Source organism: Ischnura elegans, chromosome 2, assembly GCF_921293095.1.
Source record: "Ischnura elegans chromosome 2, ioIscEleg1.1, whole genome shotgun sequence".
Taxonomy (NCBI): domain Eukaryota; kingdom Metazoa; phylum Arthropoda; class Insecta; order Odonata; family Coenagrionidae; genus Ischnura; species Ischnura elegans.
The window spans coordinates 136,255,474-136,269,240 of NC_060247.1; the positions used below are offsets into that span (position 1 = coordinate 136,255,474).

The 13,767-nt window shown below is 37.9% G+C and overlaps 1 protein-coding gene across 1 annotated transcript; it reads right to left on the reverse strand.

Moving 5' to 3' along the window:
• Window positions 1-1,703: 1,703 nt before the first annotated feature.
• LOC124154666 (keratinocyte proline-rich protein-like) lies at window positions 1,704-7,090 on the reverse strand. The gene is made up of 2 exons (XM_046528528.1): window positions 7,009-7,090; window positions 1,704-2,678 (listed from the first exon to the last, which is right to left on the reverse strand). Exons 1-2 carry the CDS (start codon window positions 7,018-7,020, stop codon window positions 1,956-1,958), a joined length of 735 nt encoding a protein of 244 aa, XP_046384484.1. The 5' UTR covers window positions 7,021-7,090; the 3' UTR covers window positions 1,704-1,955.
• Between the last annotated feature and the right edge of the window lie 6,677 nt (window positions 7,091-13,767).

The window sequence follows — 13,767 nt, forward strand, 5'->3', positions numbered from 1 at the left end:
CCATGTGTAAGGCATGGTTCATAATTCAAACAAACAAAAATATATTCCGCATATTCATGTATTTCCAACAGTGTCAATGTGATTACCTTCATTGATACATTTTATGCCTAATTATCGTGATTGCGGGAAGACTTACCTCAAAAGAAGGAATTTAGCGTCGTAAATTTTATCATTTGTCATCAAGCGATTTTTGTGCTTTAGGATTCTTCAGAGTGTAAATTTCACCCGTGTTCACTTTGATTAACATTTTTTAATTATTTTACTAGAGGAATATTTACAGATAGTGGAATATTAAGGCTGGTGGAATATTAGACTTGTGGAATATTAAGGCTGCGAAGTAAGAATAAATTATTTATCACTTGAATTAATCTTGAAATTTTTAATGAAAATTTAACTCGCAACATCTATTCGTTTTACGATAGGTATCGGTATGATTTCGCAGTTAAATAGCCTACGAATGCATGACACCATTCTTATGATAACGCATATTTTAATCGATAAATGACGATTATTACGAAAAAAAATCCATCCAACAATTGAATTCCGAGTGGTTATATTATTAGGAATATATTTCTTTCCTTGGTGCAATCTGTATTAATGCGATTAAAATATTGATTACAACTCTTAGTTCAGAAATTAACCTTGTCAAGGTATATTTCATTTATTATTATCTGTCAAAAAATGCTTAGACGCAGTTGACCCTCATATGACTATATTAATCCGTTTCTGAAGAGCGACCGTAAAGTGAACTCCATTATGATCACTCGGCGTTGTTCGAGGTGGAGGAATCAGTTTGAAGAGCATCACCGCATTTAATGCTTCTGCGTTCAAAAATATAGTTCGTCGAAACATTAGGCGTATAAATACATAATTGTTGACATACTGTGCTCTTTTAAATTGTGTGAAATTATTGTGCTATTGTGTGAAATCTCAGTTTTAGAAAGAAACGCGTTAAATAGCTTAGAGCGTGTGCCATCGTAAGGTCTTCTTTGAATGAATTTTGAATGATTTTATTTCATAAAGATAATTGACGGGATATGATTTCATCAGAGAATTCATAATCGAAATGCATAGAATACCATGTGTGAATTCGCTTGCTATTTTAAATACTAACCCAGGCATTCAAAAGGCCTCATAACGTATTAAACATCATATCCATGCATTTTTATTATATTAGTGAACAGGAAATATTCCTGAATTCCAAATTGAAAATTTCAGCGCATTCTTTCTGAAGAAAGCTTAAAACTTTCACGGGTGTTTGTCATGTTGATAAAAACTTTTTGGGCCCAAAACGTTTTTTATTTCCTTATTAATATGGTTGGTGGTAATAAAAAAATAAACATTTTTTCTTAATGATCTTATTTATTTGAAGAAACATAAAAAAGTGGAAAGTATAAAAATGTTATTTTCCATAATAAACATTCTCAAAAGAAAAATATAACTCTGAGTAACAAATGAGGAATACATGTTTTTTTTAATGGTCATGACGGAATGACTGCGGACCTTGTCCAGTCAATCTGAAAGCTGCGAGATGAAAGATGAAGGGGTGAGATGCGTTGTTGGAAGCCGATGAAAGTGGTGCCATAGCGCCAGTGCTCAGTGGAGATAGAAACGCGGCCGATCAATTTGACACAGAAGCGATGGGAGCAATAATAAATAATTTCTCTTCATTTCTGCCATCATTCAACAAATTTTCGGGGTCCAAAAAATTAGGCCTGGATATAATTTCCTATGACTCTCTTCGCGTTGAAAAAAAATTAGTTTCTCTTGCTGAAAGTTTCGTTTTGATTCCGAAAGAGAATAAATTGTCCACACTGATGGCTGGGAGGTATTGCACGACCTCAGAATGGCCAGCTGAACACGTGCGCGGGGCACGATTACAAGCTGGGAATCAGGAATTCTGGGTATCGCCCGACCTCCGCCGGTGCTGCCCCTGGTGGTGTTGTGTCCTAACTTTAGTGGTGTCCTCCGTATCCTCCTCCAAAGCCACCTCCATATCCGCCTCCATATCCGCCTCCGTAGCCTCCCTCGAAGCCACCTCCGTACCCTCCGCCCTCATGACCGTGCGAGTGGACGTAGACGGGGACCTTCTTGTACACGGGGTATGGCTGCGGCACGGGGACCTTGACGGGGACGTGCACGGGGACGGGGTAGGGCTTGGAGACGTGAACGGGGACTGGGTGTGGGACGGGGACCTTGACTGGGATGTGCACTGGGTAGGGGACCTTCTTCTCGACCGGGTAGGGGACTGGCTTCTCCACGGGGACGGGGTAAGGCTTCACCACTGGCACTGGGTATGGTTTCTCCACGGGGTATGGCACGGGGTGCGGGACTGGCACGCCCACCTTCTTGACGACGGGGACGGGGACCGGGTGCGGCACGGGGACGGGGACTTCCTTGGTGATGGTGATGGTCTTGTGTTCGTGTCCCCCTCCGTAGCCTCCACCGAAGCCGCCTCCATAACCGCCTCCGAAGCCGCCTCCATAACCGCCTCCGTAACCGCCCCCGAAGCCGTGGCCTCCGAAGTCTCCGCCGCCGAATCCGTATCCTCCGCCGTGTCCGCCAAGACCTCCGTAGCCGAGGCCGAAGATGCCTCGCTTCTCAGGCTGCTTACTGTCCTGCTTCGCGTCCTCTGCAGACGCGAAGGCGACTGTGGCAGCCACGAGAAAGGCTAACGTCTGTTGAAAGGGGAATGAAAAAGAAACTGCTTTACTGACAAATAAATAGGCTATGAAATCTTCGAGGAATGTTCAGAAAATATCGAAAAATTTTAAACACAAAGGATGAAGTTCGCCAAGAAAAAATATTTGGCTTAACCGGGATATGAACCCGGATTTCTCAACCACCGGTCCACCGGTTAAAAACCATTCCCAAGTTCCCTCTGAGATGGATTTATGCCCCAGAAGTATAATATGATATAACTTTCAGATGAATTCATTGTTTACTTTGCCTGTGCCGGTTACTAAGGTTCTACGTGTTTCTTTGAGCTCCGCGTCTTTCCTTCGTTAAAAGAAATAGATGAAGGAATGATTGCGAAGCAAAGCATGATTTGAAATAGCACTTTAATTTATTTGGTACAAGTATTACTACTCCACAACATTTTTTGATTTATCTTTCTTCTGTTTTAGGTTAATGTCTTATCATAATTCAACCAAAAATTAGTATTGATTAGCATTCTGCAACTAACTGTAAGGGTACTCAAGTTTTTTTAAGAATTGCTTCCTTTTCATCATCGCTTTAGAGCAAAACATTTTAAGCGAAGTGCTTCAGTGAAATTAATGTTTAAAAAAAAATACAAGCTGACAAATGGAACGGTTTCAGAGGTGAAATTTTTCCGTCATGGAAATAAACAAAACTTGCTGATTTCACTTCATTAACTTTAATGAAAAACACGACCCGGGTTTAGATACGTTGTGTCATCGTGAGGGTCATTCGTGAAATTCGCAAATTGAAATGAGCAAGTATTTTTTGTTTCCAACAAGCTGTCTAAATTAACTTAATCTTTCTCGGGTTTCCACCGGGTCTGGTCTTCTGGAACTAATTCCTCACTGGTTGGAAATTCATTAGTTCACCGAACAAGAAATATCTCCTACATCATCAGCTGTCTAAATATTATCGAAAAGAACACAGTCATTATTCAGTCATCTCATGAGGACGCGCGAAACTCTCCTCACAGCTGGCGGAGAAGACTCACTCGCTTCGCCAATTTAGCTTTTAAATGAATCCGCCTCCTCCTCCACTCCGGTGAATTTTCTTTCCGTCAAGACCAGGGTGATTTCATGTTTGCGATGTCAATACAAGGCCTTTCACCGACGCCCGCGTCGGCGCTGGAGGAGAAACATTCTCAGAGGGGTCGTGTGGAGGTAATTGGCTATTTTCCACGCATTGAAACCCAGCATTGAAATCGTCCGTTGCGCTTTTCTGCCTTTAGAAATGAGGAATGAGTCCTGAGAGTTTTAGGAACACATCCTCTCGAGAAATATCTCTTCCGTGCTCGAGAAAAATTCCGTCGTAAATTGAGCGAGGAAGGTGGATATGGTGTTTTGGGCTTCACTGAAAGGAACCTGGTTACATGAGCAAGTATTTCCCCTAAAAGTACGTGCTAAAAGTTTATGTTACTCAATGAGATAAAAATTAACAAAGTCCTTTGAAAAATATCCTTTAAGTGGGGAAATCATTCCATAGTCCTATGTTGGAGTAGGTACCTACTTCGTTTTGTTACCGCCCTTGCTTTCGTGTCAACTAAGATAAAAAAAAACCTCTTCAAGACCTTCTATACATCCCTGTGCTTCCACAGTTTCCCGTCCTATCTCAATTGGCACAAACATTAACACCATTTTCTTAAATTTTTTTTATTATAGTATACATTTCGAAAGAAAAGCAACCGTATTTTACCGTCGATATGCACCTCTACTTCTAGAGTTCTTTGCAGCGAAAGTTGCATGATATTAGTTAGCCCTTTCGAAGATGAGTCGATGACGTCATGAAGTCACGCCATGCGGGTCACTGCTTCCCCGTTACTTCTCCGCCTCGCGCATCGACCTAATGTGATTCGTTATTTTTTCATGCTATTTGGAGCGATTCCCTCTCTGAATGAGTGATTCTCCATTAATGATTGTGACTCAAATGACGTCATCAACTCACGAAAAGTTGGTGACAACTGCATCTTTTCATTATTTACGACTCGTGGGGGAATTTCTGAATGAGGAAGGTCTATTGTTTCATTGCAACTCTGTATTCCTCTTTCATCGGCTGAACTATGTCAATTAATTGAGACTTTGGGTCATAGTGAACCCAAATTATTATAACTCCCGGTGCACACGCCGAGGATAATCATCTGAACATAAACAAATGAATTCAAAAGGCATTGTGGTCGCTCGACTGCAGATCTTAACTTTATCTTTAACGCTTTCGCTACTCCTGTGAACCTTGTTGATGATATCGGAAATAAAAGAATAAAACTAGGTTCACTTGTGTATTTAAATAGGCACGACCCGGGTTTCGTAACGTAGTCTCATCTTCAGGTGACTAATATTACATGCATCATATATTTATGCGTAGTTGAGTGCAACAGTAATGACTTCTATCGGAAGGGAGTGGATGAATGAAGGTGGGGGTTAAGCAGGAAATGGGAGGGGGAAGGAAGAGAGGCCTTGGTTTGGGCGGAGGTTTTTTCCTGTGTGGATAGAACCCTCTAGAGAATAGAGAGAGAGGTTTCACATTGTCAAGCCTGAAGTTTTGACTTGTTGATAATATTTACTGCTCAGGTCCTTGATACGACAGTCGTCAAATAAGAAGATTTTAAAACACTTTTTGGCATTTTTCCGACTCCTTCTGATAGACAGGCTGCTTGTACGGAGCAATTCAGTCAGTCCCCTCACTCAATTCGGGTGAGGTAGTGCGGTCTGTCATCGCTCACACCTGTCGCTATACTAAACTGAAATTATTAATTGTTCATTATGTATGAACAACGTATTTGAGCATTTGTTTTATGTCCGTTCGGACGAAACATCGTGAAGATACCACGGAATGGCTATCATAGTACATGAACAATGAACTGGAGGGAAATATTGAAGGATAAGGACGTCCCCATAGACAGGCCAAGAGATAAATACTTAAGGTTTGAATCAAAATGGGTGTAAGGAAGAAGATTAAGGGCCCCACAAAATTATAGAGAGGTTAATAACTTAGAGGATGTTCAGAGAAAGCTGCTAGGTATGTGTCAGGGAAACAGAAAACAGTTAAGGCGATTTCAGTATAAAATTTGTAAAAAGTTTTAGTTAAATTATAGGTCCATTTGGATTTGAATCTTTTCTTTATTCAGCTTACTGCCTCCACTGATTTTGAGCTTTCATTATTGAATACCGTAGGCATCGTCTTTACGTCGCTTTCAAGTTCAGCGTAGGAATATTGCCTTGTACTCAACGCAAGAAAACGGAGAGCGTTAGAGAAATGCTTAGAGTAATGGGATGGGAGAGTTCAGAGGAGAGGATGAGGCAATGAGGGATGCACAATATAGTAAGAGAGGGAAAAGCATGGGATGAATTTGGGAAGGACATAATAAAATCAAATGTTTTTGGAAAAAATATGATCACCAGTTCATGATCAAGTGCCGATCACAAACGACAGATGTAGAGCAGTTCTATATCTTGAATAGGATTATACGGGACTGGAACGAACTATAAACAAATATATTTGAGCCCTCCCCGAAAAACTTATGTATTTTTGAAAATCCATTGAAGAAGTAGGTTCCAAGGGTTTATGTTGTTATGTTGTCAATCGTTCTACTGGTGGGTTCATCTTACCACCATGCCAATGGCCAATTTTATAACAATTTAATTTTACATATAACCTTCATAAAAACCTCTGCCAACTTAAACGAAAAAAACTGGATTGGGAATGGTATAACAAAGGGCTGCTGTTTCATTCATCGTTACATAGCACCGCAATCTCGCTATTTTGTGGAATCCGGAATGAAAGTTAGAACATTCATCCATAGTCGAGAATAGAAACGGAAATAACGGAGTACATGGAGGGAAAAAACTAGCATTGGAAAAATTACTATCTAATATCAAATCACGGCCAAAAAATTAACAAAATGAAACTAATATTTTTAGATGTCACAATTGTTTTAAATTGTAAGTTAAGTTTAAGCTTAGATCGAGTGAAAGTTTTAAAGTCGATTTGTTAAAAGCTGTTTCACGTTAATGTTAATATTTTGACATAATAGAAATGAAAAAAATCGAATAGAATTTTGATATTAGTATCTTTGAATTAAGCGGAAATTTTCAAAAAACACTTTATTTAACTTCAAGACCTCTGCAATATATTTTGTACTATGTTCATTTTCCTAATTTTGTATTCCAACAGATAAAGCCTGAAAAAACTATTTACATAGGACTCGAGTACTTTGAATTATGAATTATGAGCAGGAGTAAAAATATAATATAGGGGTGAAGGAGCGATAGCCAACGATAGGATTTCCCGTTGGTGGTGTGAGGGACTTACCAGGAGCTTCATGGCGACTTGTTTCTCTCTCTGTCTCTGGCGATGGACCGATGTGGATGGACAGTTGGGATTCGGAGGCTGGAGTGACGAGTGCAGTGCGGAGGGGCCTTTTTATAATGGCTCACCTTTCGATGCGCCTCGCTTCACTTCCCCCTCCCCTCTCCCCCTCCACCCTTCCTTCCTCCCGTTCACTTTGGGCATCGGAGGGAGAGAGAGAGAGCATTCACTTGAAGCACTTTCGCCGCCCTTCGCTTACAATGATTCCGCTCTGCTCCTCCCAGCCATGGCCACAGGGAGACGTGCACCCTTCAGATTGCAGCATTATCCCGACCTTTTCCCACGGGAGGCGAGAATTAGGATGGCATCTTACCTCAATATGCACCCTCTTATTTAATAATTCCAAAATCATCATTATTATTAAATTGTTATAACTCGACCACAGGCTTGAAAGTAACATGAACAAACCATTCAAAAACCCATTGCACAGTGGTCCCAATCGCTAATCTAGCGGGAAAAAAGTCAGTTTTGCAACTTTTAAAAACAAAGTCACCGTAGGTTTGGCGATATCCGCAATTAAATGCTTCATCATGATTGGTAACTTTCTCAATGTTTCTATTAAGTAATAACAATGTTATGATGCTGCAAAGTCACGCGTTGAGATTGCCTACCATCCGCCTACACCCAGACGGTGGCTGACTCGCTAGCATTAACACGTACCTGCTAGATAGCAATAACGTAAGGAACGACAATTTCTAACGGTATCTTATAGCCATCGGTACATAGCATTATTTAGAGTGATTTTTCTTCAAATATAATGGCTTGCAAATACTATATTTCAAATAGTAATCTCTTAGTCTTTAAAACCACGTTTTTTATCGACTTCAAATGTTTAAATTGACTTATAAAAAATATATGTCGAGGTAGGATTGCGAAACCTTCAAAGACATGTTGAAGCGTCCCTAGATTTATAGATATTTTTATCAGATTTTGCGCCTACTTGCGCCTTTTGACAATAATGTCCTTTTTGTTCCATGAAGTTAACAAACGAGAGCCGTTGAGACGCATTCCCTCGGACAACGCGTTCCAACGCCTGGAATATCGGGATAAACTACGATACAGGAGAAATATTTTTAATTTTAACTATTGTAGTTTCGTAAGGTATAAATTTGCATTTGCATAAATATGCATTGACAACATTATAACAAACCCTTGAAATACGTATATCAAGCATGCAAACGATAGGTTACCATGTCCTCGTTTGTGATTTTTACTATTTGTACTTATTAATTTTAACTTATTTATTTTTAGAAGGTATTGAGACTAGTATTTTTCAGCCAAAGTTTTATCATTGATTTTTGTCTTATCCTTACTTTGCAACTTGGAATAAAAGATAAAAATTGTATATTAAATTCAATCGAAATTTTTAATTATTTGCCTTTATTTTTCGTTCACCGACTTTTCAAATAATACGTAACTATTTCGGGAAGGGCTCAAATATTTTTGCTGGTTGGTCCTTCAGTCCCTTAAAGTCCTGTTCAAGGAGGAGAAATGCTATATATGTTGAATTGTTCTTAATCACCACTTTTTATCCTTAAAAGGTCAATTGTTCAAAATTTTAGGTGAAAATATTCTCTTCCATTTAAGAATAGCATTATAAAGGACATTACATTTCTAGGATAAAGTTCTAACAATGCGTATCTCAAATTCGGCCGGTTTGAGACAGGTATCTTAAACAAAGTGTAATAACATTAAAAAAATAAAATACATGCAAAAAAAACAATTCTTTGTTTGAAAATGAATACTTCTTTTTCAGTTTTATGAACTTTTGGTTTTTAATTTCAGTGCACAAGTAAAAAATGTTAATCGTTGTTCTGCTCTCCTGAAAAGTTGGTATTTTTGAGGTACGTGTTGTTAGAACTTAGCCATCGATATAAGTTAATATTAGGGATGGTCGGATCGGATACCTCGGATCCAAATATCCGCGAATATTGCCCTTCATCGGATACATCGGATCCAAAGTCGCGGAAGACATCGGATCTGGATCCGAAGTTTTGAATAATAGCTTCAGTGAATGCAACGCCCCATAAGGGTGGAAAGAGTTCCGATTCTATCTTCGAATGCGCCGTCGCATGCGATTCTTGTCCTACTCATGAACCGTTTTGTTTGAACGCTCTCGCAGAGGTTACGTAGGAGAATTTCAGCCGAGGAAAATAAAATGGGCAAAATGCGACGGGCACATAGTGTGACTCTTCCCAAGAGTTTGAACAATCATCGGGGGAATCTCAGCGACAGGAATTTGAAAAAGCATTTGGATTCGAAAATATCCGATCCGACAAATCCGGCTCCGAAAATTAAGGATTCGATCCGAATCCGGGTCCGAAAAAAAATCCTGGATCCGTCCATCCCTAGTTAATATGCAACAATGTTGAGTAATTATTAAATAATGAAATATATCTCCTGAGATACATTATACTTACTTTGGACAAATAATTAATTTTCATTTCTAAAGCATTGTGCCATTTTAATTTTTTCCATATAATTTTTATCGTTGGTTATTGTCTTTTCCAAACTTTAAAATTCAAAATAATATATAAAAATTTTGTATTAAATTCAAATTTTAAATTATTTCTTCTTTATTTATTTTCACCCATTAGGCCCTCCTTAGCAATGTACTTGCTGGATATCCACGAGTAACCACCCCCTGGATGGTGACCACTTCACCCAAGCGAGACTCAACCCCTGGAACACTGGGTTTGCTAGCTGAGATTAAAATGCCATCACCGTAGAACGAGGGTAAAGTATCTCACTTCCATAACGTCAACATAACGCGTATTATTCGATATTTAAAGTCGGTATTTTATTCATCAATGTTACAAGTGTTATGTCACCTCATTTACATTCCCATCATGTGCATTTAAAAATTGATGTGTATTTTTTGCTTCGCTTCCGCACGTCCATAATTTTTATTTGCCATTTCAATTCTTAGTGCTTTTTCCAGGATATTATTATCACCAAGATGATAATATTTCTTTGACTCAACGTTTCGTTTTTACCTACTACGTTTTTTTAATTCCACATGTGGTTAGGTAGAATCACGAGATGAGCAGTTGATGGAGTCGGATTCGAGCGTACCCAAATGGCCTGCTATTCAGTACACTTACATTAACATTAACAATTTAATAACAGATTATTTATGGAGATTGAGGTAACCCAGTGGATAGGGAATAGTCGAAAGTAATTATCGAAGGATATCCAGTTCAAGTTCAGATAAATATATATCTCTTTGAAGGCCTCTAATAAATGCCACAGGCTTGGAGCAAGCAGGGACATTCGCATCCTTCGGAGAATCAACAAAAATGCATTTTTCCAAAATGATGTATTTTTTCCGAAAAATTCCGTGAATATTGTATTCTGATAGTTTGGTGGAGGTGAGACGTAGCCTTTACTGACGTAACGTTGTTATTAAGTCTTTTTTGCGTGGCCTGAAATACTAACTAAAATATTTATTATATTTATTGTATTAACTATATAGCGAAATCGGGACTGAATACGTGCAGCCGATTCGGAGACTGAAAAACAGCCAGAGAAACGTAATCTCACACCAAAGTGGTCCCAATGATGCATAATTTTACTAAAAAAATTTAGTTTCTTTCAAGGAATCCTATATGAAAGCGAATAAAAAATGTTTAGCTTACGGAAAAAATAGTTAGTTCATTCAATCTACATCGACATTTGCTGTCGACCTCTGCGTGTAGGCCAATATTTTCTAGTTAGCCTGCTTTCCTAGTTATCCTCATTTCCCAATAAATGCTCATATATATTCCGTTGGTAACGAAGAAGAGATGGCACTTTTCCTCAAGATAAATGCTTACCAAACAACGAGTTTCGACCGTTCATTTTATTCAGGTCATTCTTTAGTACACTGCGATATTTTAAGTTAAATGAGCTGTATTTATTCCACTCATTCCCACTCATCAATATAGAATGAAATAACGGTTGAATAGCGTTTTTCGGTACGCAATACACTTATGGGAAAGTTCCATCCCATTTTCGTTGACTCGGGAGGTCCTTCCTATATACCTAGCGTGCCTCGGTGATTAATATTTCGCAGTGTTGGCATATACTTTATACTTATTACAACTTTAATTTTGACTATCGTCCGATAGAATTGCGTGCATAGTAGTACATTTAATAGGAGGGTAATAAAAAAAACTCTCCGGCAGTTTTACCTTATGCACTTTTAGCCCTAAAATAAATCATTATTATAATTAAGTGTACAACAATCTTGATAACGCATTGAAAATCAATGACGTAGATAATATAAAGTAATATACACCTAAGGTAATCGTATGCGAAAGAACGCGTCGAGTTGATACACCGGTTTAGTTGGAAAATTACATGCTTGATTGTATCCGTGATAAAAAAGAAAGACGATAGATTGAAGAAACAATGAAACAGTCAGGTGGGTAGCGAACCATATAACAAATGAAAAAGGGTATTATTTGCGCTTAGAGAAACATATACTCACTACTGCATGCGTTCATTTAAGCCTAAAGATAAGGGAGTGCTCTATTAAGATTTTACGTTGACTTTTTTCTCTTCAATAAATAAACATGGCGGTGATAGAAACAGGAGGAAAAATACAGCAAATCTACGGGTGAAGCTACAAAAGGATATCTTTTTTTGATGTCTTCGTCTGATAAGAAGGTGTTCAAAGCGTCGAATTCATTTCCAATGACAGTACACATTTAGGATATTCATCGAATCGAGAGAGGTTACAAATTTGAAATCACTCAACAGGATTTAGTTTCATATCCGTAAAATGCAACGCTGGTAACAATTTCTGTAAAAAAAAAAACAGATAAAACTTACAATTAGATTTCTGAAATAAGATATGGATAAAGGAAAGGAAAAATTCTTTGAAAAAATATGAATGAAAATTCAACTAAATCATTAATGAAAAATTCACTCTTATTACATCAGGGTGATGTGTTCCGACATGCTTTGAAGATAATGCTACGCGAAGCTGCTCACGCAAGAGACTGAAGCGCAGGCAACACTGATAAATATCCCTCGCGTTCGTCAAAATGGGTTTCTTCTGAAGATGAATGATTTTCTTACGGTCCTCTGCATTTAAAATGTTAACTGGGTTGTTGCTTCTTAACTGAATCCTCAAGTATAAACATACTTTCTGAATACATTTTTTTGTTCTTGATTTCTCATTTACATTTAAATATGAGCTCTTGAGGTTAAGATGATTTACAAAACAGCATATTCGCTGGCGATATTCCCTTTTCAAGGCTTATTAATTGAAAATATGAGGGGCACAATAAATACAAAAGTTAATTTTACAGTGTTACAAGTATCCAATAACATATTTTAACAAATACTATGTTTAAAATTTTTGAAAATTGGTGTGATATAATATTCATTTACTCATGATTAACTTTTTGGTATTCCATTACAAGTTTCCTCGGATATTACACAATTACTTATACCAAATACACTAGGTAACAGCAATAATAAGATACACAAATCATAATTTGATTAAAGATGATGATAATTCATCGAAACCCAGGTCGCGCTCTTTAAAAAATATAAGTGGTCGTGTAATGTCCAAGAAAACCTAAAAGCGATATACCTTTTACGTAGTTGTTTGGTTTGTTTTTAGTAGCTATGTTACAATATTATGTTCATATTTTTTATGGTTATTATATTTTCATCAATGCTCTGGTTATAGTAGTTCTGCGAACTGCGTTTAAGGCCGTTACTGACGTTGTATCTTCTTTAACTGAGGGTAATTCATTTCTCATTGTTCATTCGGCCGTTGATATGTTTATATCGATAGTGCGGACTCTCATGCTGTTGTTATTAATGCAAAACATTATGCATGAATTATTCTTGTTCCATAAATGTGATACTATATATTCATTTTGAACACCTGCATACAAAGCTATTTACATGTAACTCGATTATTTATGAGCTCAAAAATATTTCTTTTCTCAAAGACGGCAAAGAGTGAGTGGATATGTAAGTTATTTTTGTCAATGATTCTCATGAAATAAAGGTACGGTGATGAAATAGCATTTTTAGTTTTTATTTGGGCTTATTTTAGATTGAAATATTTGCATAAAAAATTACTTGCCGGCCTCCTTGGCGGTGGGGAAAAGTCCTCGCATACCATACTGGAGGTCGCGGGTACGAGTCCCGCCGGGATAGGTTGCCCCTTCCTGACATGGTTGAGTGTGATCGTCTGTTGTTGATTGTTAAAACTCCCGATGTAACTGCCTCATTGTGCTGTTTTCGAGGGTAATTGAGATAAATAAAAAATAATAATTTACCACTCTTGGATTCATCATTCTTCTGTCTGTAACTCCAAGTAGAGCTTTCATTTAATAATAAAAACTACTTCATTATCTCCGATTCATGACTGAAAATTACCCATTGGAAGAGCTAAAAAAAAGTGTTCGCGAATTAGATCAATTGCCTATTTTTTGTGACTCGTTGCGCTTTTCAAGTGTTTTCCCATTAAGGGCGGTCACCCGAGCAACTCCACAAATATCATATTCTCCCTGCAGCTAGTTTTCTTCCAGTTAACTTCCATCTTCAAAGTTTCCCCTTTCAAAATGATTTCCGACAAAATAGAGAAGCTGCCGTGTCGCTTATATTTTCTCCCATAATTATGGTAAACGCTTCCTTTCACTGTGGAAGTCCTTAGGGATTTGCTTCCCCTCACTTACTGATCAAATCATTTTGCCT